The sequence below is a fragment of the Bombina bombina genome, chromosome 1 (genome assembly GCF_027579735.1).
Source record: "Bombina bombina isolate aBomBom1 chromosome 1, aBomBom1.pri, whole genome shotgun sequence".
In the NCBI taxonomy this organism is placed as follows: domain Eukaryota; kingdom Metazoa; phylum Chordata; class Amphibia; order Anura; family Bombinatoridae; genus Bombina; species Bombina bombina.
The window spans coordinates 1,135,943,993-1,135,957,760 of record NC_069499.1 but is presented as its reverse complement, the minus strand read 5'-3'; the positions used below and the strand labels follow the sequence as shown (position 1 = coordinate 1,135,957,760).

Genomic DNA, 13,768 nt, shown 5'->3' with positions numbered 1-13,768 from the left:
ATGTTGTCTGATTGAAACCGTATGAACCTGGTCCTCGCAAGCTGGGGCCAGGCCTGGAGAGCATTGAATATCGCTCTCAGTTCCAGAATATTTATCGGTAGAAGAGATTCTTCCCGAGACCAAAGACCCTGAGCTTTCAGGGATCCCCAGACCGCGCCCCAGCCTATCAGACTGGCGTCGGTCGTGACAATGACCCACTCTGGTCTGTGGAACATCATCCCTTGAGACAGATTGTCCAGGGACAGCCACCAACGGAGTGAGTCTCTGGTCCTCTGATTTACTTGTATCTTCGGAGACAAGTCTGTATAGTCCCCATTCCACTGACTGAGCATGCACAGTTGTAATGGTCTTAGATGAATGCGCGCAAAAGGAACTATGTCCATCGCCGCCACCATCAACCCGATCACTTCCATGCACTGAGCTATGGAAGGAAGAGGAACGGAATGAAGTATCCGACAAGAGTCCAGAAGCTTTGTTTTTCTGGCCTCTGTTAGAAAGATCCTCATTTCTAAGGAGTCTATAATTGTTCCCAAGAAGGGAACCCTTGTTGACGGGGATAGAGAACTCTTTTCCACGTTCACTTTCCAGCCGTGAGATCTGAGAAAGGCCAGGACAATGTCCGTGTGAGCCTTTGCTTGAGGAAGGGACGACGCTTGAATCAGAATGTCGTCCAGGTAAGGTACTACTGCAATGCCCCTTGGTCTTAGCACCGCTAGAAGGGACCCTAGTACCTTTGTGAAAATCCTTGGAGCAGTGGCTAATCCGAAAGGAAGCGCCACGAACTGGTAATGTTTGTCCAGGAATGCAAACCTTAGGAACCGATGATGTTCCTTGTGGATAGGAATATGTAGATACGCATCCTTTAAATCCACCGTGGTCATGAATTGACCTTCCTGGATGGAAGGAAGGATAGTTCGAATGGTTTCCATCTTGAACGATGGGACCTTGAGAAATTTGTTTAAGATCTAGGATTGGTCTGAACGTTCCCTCTTTTTTGGGAACTATGAACAGATTGGAGTAGAACCCCATCCCTTGTTCTCTTAATGGAACAGGATGAATCACTCCCATTTTTAACAGGTCTTCTACACAATGTAAGAACGCCTGTCTTTTTATGTGGTCTGAAGACAACTGCGACCTGTGGAACCTCCCCCTTGGGGGAAGTCCCTTGAATTCCAGAAGATAACCCTGGGAGACTATTTCTAGCGCCCAAGGATCCAGAACATCTCTTGCCCTAAACACTAAAAAACTCTAAGCCATCTCCGTGGAGATGTTGCCTGTACAACGGCAAAGAGAATGACTGGGGTAGGCGGAGCCTAGGAGGGATCATGTGACCAGCTTTGCTGGGCTCTTTGCCATTTCCTGTTGGGGAGGAGAATATCCCACAAGTAAGGATGACGCCGTGGACCGGACACACCTATGTTGGAGAAAAAGCTTTTTGAGCATAGGATAGCAGAACATCTAAGAGTCCACAACATGACTTCAGAGTTTGTACAGGAATAGCAGAAATGGTTGCAAATACAATACAAATATGCTAGATGGGGGAGGGGGTAAGTGGAAAAATGTCTTAATGGTAAGCAAAGAGAAGTACAGAGACAGTTTGTCAATAAAGACACCACAGCAGTGAATCTACTTACGTACTCCTATGCTGCCATATCCCAGGTGTGGTGGCACAATTAGTTTCCTCCGTTCGTTCACACACATACCCAGAATGCCTCTGTCCAACCCAGTGATCAGACGTCCCACTCCCACAAATCCAGCCACAGCAATTCCCCTATCATAGCTGTGGGAAAAACATATTGTCACAAAATACATATAAAAAGAAAGAATAGTTGTAAAATGCTCACACAAGTATACAGATATAGGTGTAATAGTGGAACAGAAGGTGTTTAGTGAATGTGAAATGACATAGAATATTGCCCACTAGTGAAGATATGGGCATAGGCAAGATTTGAAGTGAACTACCAGGACTGGGAGCAACATCAGCAGTTTAGAAGAGGTAAAGCGAAAGGGGACAGGTGGGGGTTATACAATTATATTCTTTTTAATTTTCATAAGACCGTATTATTTTATTATAACCATATCAGTTTGTCTCTGCCGATTCCTAAATCTATAACTTTGTTGATTAACCTGTGATTTGTTTGTTTCTTAGAAAATTAGCAAGTCTAATATGTCATGTTAGTGGTGCCTAGCTAGTCTATAGACCTTTCTTGTCATTTAAAAGGGGCATCCAACACTTTTTTTTTTTTATAAATACCACTGTATGAACTAAGCATATTGTACCAATATTTAGAGAAACCACTGAACATAAAGATCTCCTCCAACTCTCTTCCATTTTCAGCAGTGCACTTTTGCTGCATTTCATATATTTAGAAGTTTAAAGTGCTGAGTATTTCCTCCCTGATTCAGACACATATTTATCAACTTGTGGAAGTTAATGACCTCATAAAAAACACTGGATGTTTTTTTTCCCCAAACAATCAAGGCAAATACACCATTGATAAAACGCAAAGCTTTCAATTTTTTTGTTATGGAAATTGTTAACAGAATTTGATGGGAGAAAATAACTAAATTGGCCATCTAATATTTCTACGCCTTTAACCCTTTAAGGACACAGCTTTCAGTTTGCTCAATTGTTTTATGACGGAAAAATTCTGTCATATGTCCTTAAGAGGTTAAAGTGAAGGTCCATTATGATGAATTAGTGCCCGGTTTTTAATAAACCTATTAAAAACAAGGGCACTTTAATTCATTAAAATTGACATTATATATATATATATATATATATATATATATATATATATATATATATATATATATATATATATATATATATATATATATATATATATATATATATATATATATATATAAAATAAACGCTCCATTCAGGTAACCAGTCATATGTCAGACCATTAACTTAGGAGCTCAGGAGCAGCAATACAGTACTGAGAGCTAGCTGGTGATTGGTGGATGCACATATATGTTTTTTGTCATTAGCTCAACTAGGGTTGCCATATTGCCTCTTTATGAAAGGAGTGGACAACGAAAAAGAGGAAGTACTGGCGCTGTACAGCTAGGGGGTGACCTATATAAATAATAATAATAATAATAATAATAATGTAATATATTGATGGATATCTCCAACGAAAAGTTTAAAACTCAGGGAAGGCTATATACACCAAGGGACTGAATAGTAAGTAAGTATTAGCAAGATAATATGTATAAGATCATAAATATAGTCAGCCTAACACTAAAAGACGAGCTCGTTGAAAGAATCCTAAAGTGTGTGTAGGTCTATATAAGAATGAATCAGAAATCGGTGAACAAATATTAGTATATTAGTAACAAGTTAATATGGATAAGAATAATATATATATATATATATATATATATATATATATATATAGTCAGCCTAACACTAAACGACGATGGGTGTGGGTAATTCACATTCGACCTTGGAGGTGTGTAAACAGTACACAGTGGCTGGTCTTGGAGGAGAGTTCTTTTCCTAGAGTCAGCTATGTGACGTTTGAGTCAGTAGGTGAAGTCTTGTTCCTTGCGTCACCTATGTGGTGCTTAGCTCCTTGGTGCACACAGTGTGTTTGTTAGGTAGGTTTGGTAGCTCAAATCCAACGCGTTTCACCCCACGCCGGGGTCTTTATCAATATTCTTGGGGTGAAACGCGTTGGATTTGAGCTACCAAACCTACCTAACAAACACACTGTGTGCACCAAGGAGCTAAGCGCCACATAGGTGACACAAGAAACAAGACTTCACCTACTGACTCAAACATCACATAGCTGACGCTAGGAAAAGAACTCTCCTCCAAGACCAGCCACTGTGTACTGTTTACACACCTCCACGGTTGAATGTGAATTACCCACACCCATCGTCGTTTAGTGTTAGGCTGACTATATATATGATCTTATCCATATTATCTTGTTACTAATATTTGTTCACCGATTTCTGAGACCTACACACACTTTAGGATTCTGCTTTCAACGAACTCGTCTTTTAGTGTTAGGCTGACTATATTTATGATCTTATACATATTATCTTGCTAATACTGACACTAGGAAAAGAACTCTCCTCCAAGACCAGCCACTGTATACACACCTCCACGGTCGAATGTGAATTACCCACACTAAGGACAGACCGGGAATACATACAACAATACACTCCTTGTCAGCAGAGCAGCCACTGCCAGAACCGCACCACGAAGTACATCTAACAGCAAAGGAGTCTCGATAAGCCTCTGACAAGACACCCGCAGGAGCGGGAAGACACACCACCTCTAACATTGAGAGCCGCAATCCTGTTTTGATATTAAAAACACTAAGACGACTGTAAAGAAGCAGACTGCTATCGTTAGTCTCCTCCTCTTTTGAGAGCCGCCTATCAATTCTGGGAATTTACTTTACACAGACGATTCTCCTTAGAGAATACTCAGGTTATTTAGCCGTAGCTCTTACACATGAGAGCGGATCTACTCCTTACACATCTAAACCTCTCCCTCTAGACGTAGAGAGGAGGGGGATAAGGTACTGTGATATTTTTCCTTTAAGATCTATTAGACAACCGTTAGACTCTAGCTCATACTGCTGTTTAAAAAAACTTTAGCCCTTTTTTTTTCTCTGGACGTCCAGCATTGTATTTTATTTAAATTCTGCCAATTATCTCTGTCTGTATATATTTTAACTTTTTTTTTATGATAACTTATAACTGGCTCACATATGAATTTGAACCAATAAGTTTTTACAATCAATTGTCTAATAAATTATATATTTACTCCATTTATGAATTTTGATATGGGTAATTTTATGTGACATTTAATATATACAATACATATTTGTGCACCGAGTTCTGATTAATTAATTCTTTTATAGACCTATACACTTTAGGATTCTGCTTTCAATGAGCTCGTCGTTTAGTGTTAGGCTGACTATATATATGATCTTATCCATATTAACTTGTTACTAATATTTGTTCCCCAATTTCTGATTCATTCTTATATAGACCTACACACACTTTAGGATTCTGCTTTCAACGAGCTGGTCTTTTAGTGTTAGGCTGACTATATTTATGATCTTATACATATCTTTCTAATACTTACTATTCAGTCCCTTGGTATATAGCCTTCGCTGAGTTTTAAACATTTCGTTGGAGATATCCATTAATATATTAAATATTATTATATAGGTCACCCCCTAGCTGTACAGCGCCTGTACTTCCTCTTTTTCGTTGTCCACACATTTCCTTGAGGATCTTAGTTTGGGGGATCCTCCGATACTTGGCTTTAGGATTCCAAAAGCGCCTACTCTCGTCTTTTTTGTCTCTTTACAAAGGAGGCCACACATGAAAAATACATGTCAATACTCAAAACATTTCTTTAAACAGTCCCTGACATATGTATTTTTCTTAAGTGTCCTCCCTTAAAGCGGCATAGGACAACCCTAGGCTCACCAGATGCGTTCCGCAAGTGTGAGCCTAGGGTTGCTGTGCATTGCTGCACTGAAGCTTAATTGTGTGTTTAAGCAAGTAACAGAGCAATAATCAAATGCTTTAATACATTAAAGCATTTCTATTTGCACTTCAAGGGATATGAAACCCAAATTTTTTTTCTCTTTCATGATTCAGAGAATACAATATTACATTTCCCCCCCCCCAATTTACTTCTATTAAAATTTGTGTCATTCACATGTTATTCTTTGTTAAAGAGATATCCAGATAGGTAGAGTGCACGTTTGCAGAACTACAGCACCTAGTGCTCTAACATTTGGTAATAGAAGTAACATGGAAAGTGGTTTAAAATTGTATGCTCTATTTGAATCATGAAAGAACATTTTTGGGTTTTATATCTCTTTAAGTCCCTTTATTTCCCCCCCCCCTTGTGATGCCTGATATGGCTATATTATAAATAGTTGGTGTATGTTACTAAAGAATATTCCCATTACAAGATAATGATATGATCAGAAATAGAACTGCAAAAACACAGCACATGGTCATGAATTGGAAAAGATTCTCTCACATAAGCAAATACGTTAGTGAATCTATGTCACTGTCTGCCACAGGCCCCCCGAGTTATTTTCCTAGACAGAAATCGGACTCAAAACCCAATATATATAGAATTCTCCATACTTATGTAAATAATAAAACTGATAAATTGGAATACAGCGTTTACCTACATGCAAATCAGATTTCAGCTGCACTATTAAAAGGCTACATGAATATTTTTTAATCCATAAAAATAATGCATGTTTGACCAATGAATTTACAGTGTATATTTCTGATTGAATCTAACAGGGTCAAACGGCTGTAAAAACAATGTGCCTGCCCCTGAGGCTACAATGACCTGAGCTTTGATCTTTAGTTCTTCCTTATCTTCAGCTAGTGTTCACAGCTGAGCATGTTGGTAGATATAATGGGAAGCAATGTGCAGGTTACTACATGCGCTCACCACTCCTAGCTCTGGCATTCCTAGCGAATAACTGTACAAATTCAGTCTCTAGGGACTACCACTGCAGATATGGATTGCTATGACCGTCCGTTATCAATGGCAGAAATGGTGAATAAATTAAACTGCAGGTTTAATTAGTTAAAATGTTTACTAGTCTATTCAAAGTGTAAAGAATTAGTTTCTATAAAGTAAGGAGTGTCGCCATTTTGGAACCTAGGCTTTCCCCTTATATATTAAGGCCTAAACTGAGCTGAACAAAGCCAGTGATTATTGGATATGCACATATGCCATCCTGGGTTGTCTGGAGCTGGGCACTGCTGCAAAGCCAAATCATACAATGTCAGTAGGTCTTTAAAAGGGATACTACACCCACATTTTTTCTTTAATGATTTAGATAGAGCATGCAGTTTTAAGCAACTTTCAAATTTACCCCATTATCATTTTTTCTTCCTTCTCTTGCCATCTTTATTTGAAAAAGCAAGAATATAAGGTTATGAGCTGGCCCATTTTTGGTGCAGCACCTGTGTACAGCTTGCTGATTGGTTTGCTACATTTAGCCACCAATCAGCAAGCACTACCCAGGTAGTGAACCAAAAATGGGCCGGCTCTTAAAGCTTATAGTCCTGCTTTTTCAAGTAAAGATAACATGAAAAACAAAGAAAAATTAATAGGAGTAAATTAGAAAGTTGCATGCTGTATCTGACTCATGAAAAAAAAAAAAAAAAAAAAAAAAAAAAAAATTGGGTTTAGTATCCCTTTAACCCCCTACATATGGGTTCTGTACAAGCACATTACAGCATTTTATAGCTCCTGTATGTACCTTTAGTGCACAAATTGAGTAAAGGGTACTAAAGCGCAGCTCATCTCGTGTGATATAGCTCCCTCTATAGGTCTCAAATGGATACAAGTGGATTATCCACACATACACTTTCACCTAAAATGTATTCCTTATGTGTCTAATTAATGAAGATATTCATTAGGACAACCACACCATACTGGTTACATGTGGCAAGCACATGGTTGAGTTAAGTTTTAGAAGGGGTGTCCAACCTTTTAAAAAGAAGGGCCACTTTTTGTTTAACAAGCAAAGGGGCTAAATAAAACTTTCAAATCCATATATTTAAAAAGTATTCTTATCTACAAAAAAACAAAAAAAAAAAACGCAGTTAGGTACTAGACAAACACAAATCCTTAATATTAATTATTTTAATTGGATCTACACAAAATGAACAAGCATGTTCCAACAATATGCATTTTGGAGATTGAGAGATGTAGAGGTTAAATATGGGATAAGTGGTCAAGGCAAGATTTAGAGAGAGAAGGAAAAAAAAAAAAAAAAAGAAGGGGTCCCTGGAGTGTGCACTGTGGCCCCTGGGCCATGGGTTGGACAAACATGTGTTATAGTGATGTACACGTCTGCAGCACAAGGTATGCTAAGCAATGCCCCTCTGTTCTAGAATTGGCTTATTGTTCGTCTATGGGGAGCAGTCATTTGTAGAACTAATGTATTCATAATTCAGTTCCAAATATCTTACTAAAGCTTTGCTCATTAGATATTTGTTTATATGCAAGTACATCTTCTGCATTAATCAATCATGTTCCAAAAATGTATCTGTAGCCCCTCAAGAAAAATAAATACAAATTTAGTGTGGCCTCTCATTTGAAAGAGTTGGAAGTCCAGATTTATTCATATCCAGCTCATCACATCAAAAGCTTGTTGTACTGTGCATTCAAAAGGAAACATTCTGTAATTAAACAGCAAATCAGGTCACTTAGCAAACATAGATACATTGTGTGAAATTCTACATTAGGGTGGTCTGCAACTGTCGCACACTCATGAGACATGTAGAGCCTGTGTGAATGATAGCAGCTACTTGGCTTAGCCACGTCTACAGAGTTCAGAGCCCACCCTGCCACACGCCCCCATGTGCACTTAAAAGTTATTCATATAAAAAGTTTTACACACACACACACACATTATATATATATATATATATATATATATATATATATATATATATATATATCTCATTTTAGCAGTAAAATTAATGGATATATAGATTTTTTTTTTTTGCTCTGAAATACTTTAAAACAACTTTTTTTTGTACTACAGAACAGTATTATAATGCAAGCTTTACTACTAAATTAGAAGACAAAAAAAAACAAACATGCAATGCTAATGCGAAGATGGAATTTTTCTAAAAATAAAGATGGCTGATTTAATATAAACAGGAAAGGTTTGTTTTATACAACTGCGTAACTATAAGAGCACTTAAAAATAAGCAGTTCTGTACAACATCTATAAAGCACATTTTCCATATATCAACCACTTTGGCAATGTAGTAAATCTTTGTAGTAAACTCCAGAACTTGAATTCAACAGTTTCAGTGCATGGTAGTTTACTCTTGTGATTTTCTCCCACACAAACATTCTGCACTTTTTTCTATTATTATTATTACAAACTAAAATTGATTATATTTGTGCAGTAGAGTTAGCACATTATAAATATATGAACATAACATCAGTTGAAATACCTTGCATCAAACTTCTGGCCATCCTTTAAGGTACCGTTGTAGTGGTATCTGACAAAGTCGCCCATCTGCACCTCTCGGGGGCAGATTTTGGGGATTTCATACCGGTCTATGACTACATCTTCCAGGGGACCAGAATCACAGGAGACATAGAGGATCAGAAATTGGAACCAAAGGAGAAAGCTGTTGAAAATCATGGCTGAATGAGTGTTCTTTTGATGCAGCAGTTCCACTCTCCAGCTCCTACAGTGATGTTCCTTCATTGACTGCCAAGTATCTGGTTTATAAAGGAATTTTTGTTAACGTGGAAAGTGGGGCTTCAGGCTGAGTTTTAGCTGTCTGCAGATATTTGAGTAGGGGGGAGGAGACCAGGAATTCTTTGCACAAAGAAGGGTTGGGGGGAGAAATTTACTTCTGTAATGAAAACTATTTTGTGCAGAAACAAGGATGAAAAAGTCCATTTTTTTTTCAAATCTTTAAAATAAAAAGTTAAGGATTATTTTTAGGGAACTAAAAACAAAGAGGGGCGGATATGGGAGTCTAGGAAGTTATCCAAAAATGTGATTAGATTATGCAGTCTGCTGGGTCCTAGTGCAAGTGATCTAACAGAATCAGTGCTACCATTTTGAGTATAAGGAAAAATGTAAACAATAAAAGTCTATACAAAAACTTATACTAATAAGATTAGTAATTGATGTATGTGTATTGTATTTATAATTCAAATACTCAGGGCAAATAATTTTGCTCAGTGACATAAACAGCTCTCAAGCTCTTATACAAACAAATGCTGTTTAAATGCCACTCTGGGTTCTGACATTTTCCCTTCCTCTCTCTCTGAAATATTATTTTAAGATCCAATTACTTCTAGTTTTTTGCAAATGCTGAACTTTTTTTTATAAAGCAATCAAACTGTGTATTGTACATCAACTTTAGAGAGCGAGATAACTTGCATCATTTGCTGCCTATCACATAGTTTGCGGATTTGTCAAACATTGAGTCATTAACACAACGTAACACATTTTCCATAAGCAGAGCTATATTAAAGGGATAGCAAGGTCAAAACGGAAATGTGCATTTCATTTTTAAATAGAAGCCTTTTTGCAATACACCTCCATTAGCAAAAATGCTTCTGGTAAAAGTTATTACTGGTTTTCTGCTGCAAACGCAACTATATCCTGTGAGTGCCTCATACACCAGCATTCAAACACCACACCTTCTCAGAGAGTCAATAGTTGCTGACAACTCAGCTGTGCGACTAGCGCTGCTAATTGGATCAGCAGTGCTCTGCGGGTCCAGAGTGGTACTTCCACTGTGTGCTTAACCCCTTTTGTGAATTAGACTGTACATTTTTTTGATCATTATAGCCCTTTAACTCTTTGCTGACACAATACACACCACTTTGTATTTATTTCCATTCACACATATTACATTTGTTTATTATTGGAGTGCTGCAGTGATCTGATTGTTATTTATTTGATTAAGACTGACAGTAGTAATTTTTACTAGACGCATTTTTTATAGTGGAAGTATATTGCAAAACCACTTGTATATAAAATTTAAATGCATTCATGCACATTTCAGTATCTGTAATTCAAGCATTTTAAAGGGACATGAAACCCTAAATTTTTCTTTCATTATTCAGATAGAGCATACAATTTTGAAGAACTTTCCAATGTATTTCTATTATCAAATTTGCTTTGATCTCTTGGTATTAATTGTTAAAGTAGCAGCAATGCACTACTGGGAGCTAGCTGCTGATTGGTGGCTGTACATATATGCCTCTTGTCATTGGCTTACCTGATGTGCTCAGCTAGCTCAGCTAGTGCTTTAATGCTCCTGAGCCTACCTAGGTTTTTCTTGCCACAAAGGATAACAAGAGAACAAAGCAAATTTAAATGATGAAAGAACATTTTTGGGTTTCATATCCCTTTAACTACTTTACCCAATGTGATGTATATACTGTATACGTCATGCGGTACGAAGCTGATCATACTACATAACATATATATATATATATATATATATACACGTCGGAGCTCGAGTTCCTGAGCCCCAGGCATCTGCCTGCATATGGAACTCCATATGAAGGCAGATGCCTTATCGTTACAGACAGTGACACTGTGTGTGTGTCACCATCCGTGGCGATAAGCTTCTTGACTTGTGCTGGCGGGATGTGTGTGAAAGAAGGCGGGAGGCAGGTGAGCGGCACAGTGGTGGGGGGATGGAATGGGAGGGGCCCTACACTACAGAAAAATGTTTTAACGGAGGGATGGGAAGCTACACTAGATAAAAAAGTGGTGCACCCTAACTATATATATATATATATATATATATAGATATATGTGTTTGTGTTTTAGGTACTGGCAGACAGCTGCCAGTACTAAAGATGGCCACCACTAGTTGGAGGTGGATGGCTAGAGAGCTATTTGAGGGGATCACTACACTGCAGGAGAATATATATATATTATATATATATAGTATATATTTAAAAAAAATGTAGTAATAATAATAAAAACCTAAACTGCATACTGGCAGACTGTCTGCAAGAACGTAAGATGGTGATAACCAAGGGATCAGGGAGTGGGAGTTGTCAGGTGGGAGGGTAATCTCTACATTACAGCTAAAATTATGCTTACACTGATTAAACCCTGCACTGCCAAGAATAATAGAAGTATGGTGCACAACTGCAATTAGAGGACATCTAATTACCAAAACGCAATGGCAATGCCATGTATGTTTGCTATTTCTGAACAAAGGGGATCCCAGAGAAGCTTTTACAACCATTTGTGCCATGATTGCACAGGTTGTATGTAAATAATTTCAGTGAGAAACCCAAGTTTGTGAAAAAGTAAATTTTTTTATATGGCCGCATTTGGCGGTGAAACAGTGGCATGAAATATACCAAAATGGGCCTAGATGTGTACCTCTAGGCCATTGTTTTGACAGGTAAAAAAAAAAAAATTCTGTTTAAATGGAGTGATAGCAAAAATGCTAAAAATTCTGTGGTATTTTCAGCAAGTGCTCTTAAATTCCCAGTAGCGAATGGGTTGTGTTCTCAACAGGCACCCCCTGCACGTCTAGCCCTGTCCATGAAAATAAACCTGACAATCACATACAGTAGGCTTGTCTAACCTAAAGCCTGGAACTAGCTTTTTTTTTTATCTGTCTCATTTATTTCACATAATTCACATAAAACACAAAATGGTCTTTTTCTCTGCATGAAGATCTAATGTATGTGTGTCTGTATTTTGTATAGGAGTAGTTTTGTGTCATTTAAAGGAGACATAAAACAAGTTGGGATAGAGACAAGCTATAATAATATGTACTTTAATTACTCTACCTGCAAATGTATACTGCAGTGCCTCACCATTAACCCTTTCATTTAAGTTTCTGAATTGTAAAGCTCTAACTCCCCCCAAACATTTCCTTCTATGGCTGTATTTATATCTATTGCTACTTTGGTAGAATGCAAAAGTGCACAGTGATTATCTGCTGGAGCATGCTTAGAAGCTGTGAACTCAGTTGAAATACAATGCCTGTGTCTAAACACTGATAAGAGGGGGCGGAGCAGACTGCTCCAGACAGCATGGCTATTTAAAGGGACACTGAACCCAATTTTTTTCTTTCGTAATTCAGATAGAGCATGACATTTTAAGCAACTTTCTAATTTACTCCTATTATCAAATTGTCTTCATTCTCTTGGTATCTTTATTTAAAATGCAAAAATGTAAGTTTAGATGCCGGCCCATTTTTGGTGAACAACCTGGGTTGTCCTTGCTGATTGGTGTATAAATTCATCCACCAAAAAAAAATTGCTGTCCAGAGTTCTGAACCAAAAAAAGCTTAGATACCTTCTTTTTCAAATAAAGATAGCAAGAGAACGAAGAAAAAATGATAATAGGAGTAAATTAGAAAGTTGCTTAAAATTGCATGCTCTATTTGAATCAGAAAAAAAATGGGTTCAGTGTCCCTTTAAGTATTTTCACTTATTTGTGAAAATTATTTTAAAATACTTGCCAGCAATTTTTAAAAATTTTTTATGCAAACTATTTTTACTTAATGTAGCCCTTTTAGGATATGCACAGATCTCAACATGTTTTATGGCAATTTAGCTTGCTATATAATTGCTAATTATGGCACTTGCCTATAAAGTATATATTTTATTCTGAGTCTTCACATAACACTGTGCATGAAAAGAAATGTGGCCCCTTTAAAAGAAAAAGTTGGACATTTCCCCTTAAAAATTATATCAGATTCAGATAGGGCATGCAATTTTAAACAACTTTCCAATTCACTTTTAGCATCAAATTTGCTTTGATCCGTTGGTATTCTTAGTTGACAGCTAAACATAGGTAGGCTCATATTCTAATTTTTAAGCCCTTGAAGGCTGCCTCTTATCTCAATGCATTTGACATGACAGTTTTTCACAGCTAGAGGGTTTTAAATCATGTGTACCAAATAGATAACATTGTGCTCACGCTCGTGGAGTTACATATGAAAGGACACTGACTGGCAAAAATGCAAGTCTGTCAAAATAATTTAAATAAGGGGACAGTCTGAAGAGGCTTAGATACAAGGTAATCACAGAGGTTAAAAAGTATATCAATATAACCGTGTTGGTTATGCAAAACTGGTCAATGGGCAATAACATAAATTATGCTTACCTGATAATTTCATTTCCATCGAGGGGAGGAGAGTCCACGGCTTCATTCATTACTAATGGGAATTAAGAACCTGGCCACCAGGAGGAGGCAAAGACACCCCAGCCAAAGGCTTAAAT

General features: G+C 37.4%; 1 protein-coding gene across 1 annotated transcript in view; it reads right to left on the bottom strand.

Moving 5' to 3' along the window:
- The window catches only part of FKBP10 (FKBP prolyl isomerase 10), a 54,798-nt gene extending 45,523 nt beyond the window's left edge, over positions 1-9,275 (bottom strand). The window contains exons 1-2 of the mRNA XM_053698844.1: positions 8,992-9,275; positions 1,635-1,780 (exon numbers count right to left, since the gene is read on the bottom strand). Coding sequence (XP_053554819.1) covers positions 1,635-1,780; positions 8,992-9,251 — 406 coding nt within the window. The 5' untranslated portion in view covers positions 9,252-9,275. The remainder of the gene's footprint in view (positions 1-1,634; positions 1,781-8,991) is intronic.
- Positions 9,276-13,768: the final 4,493 nt, after the last annotated feature.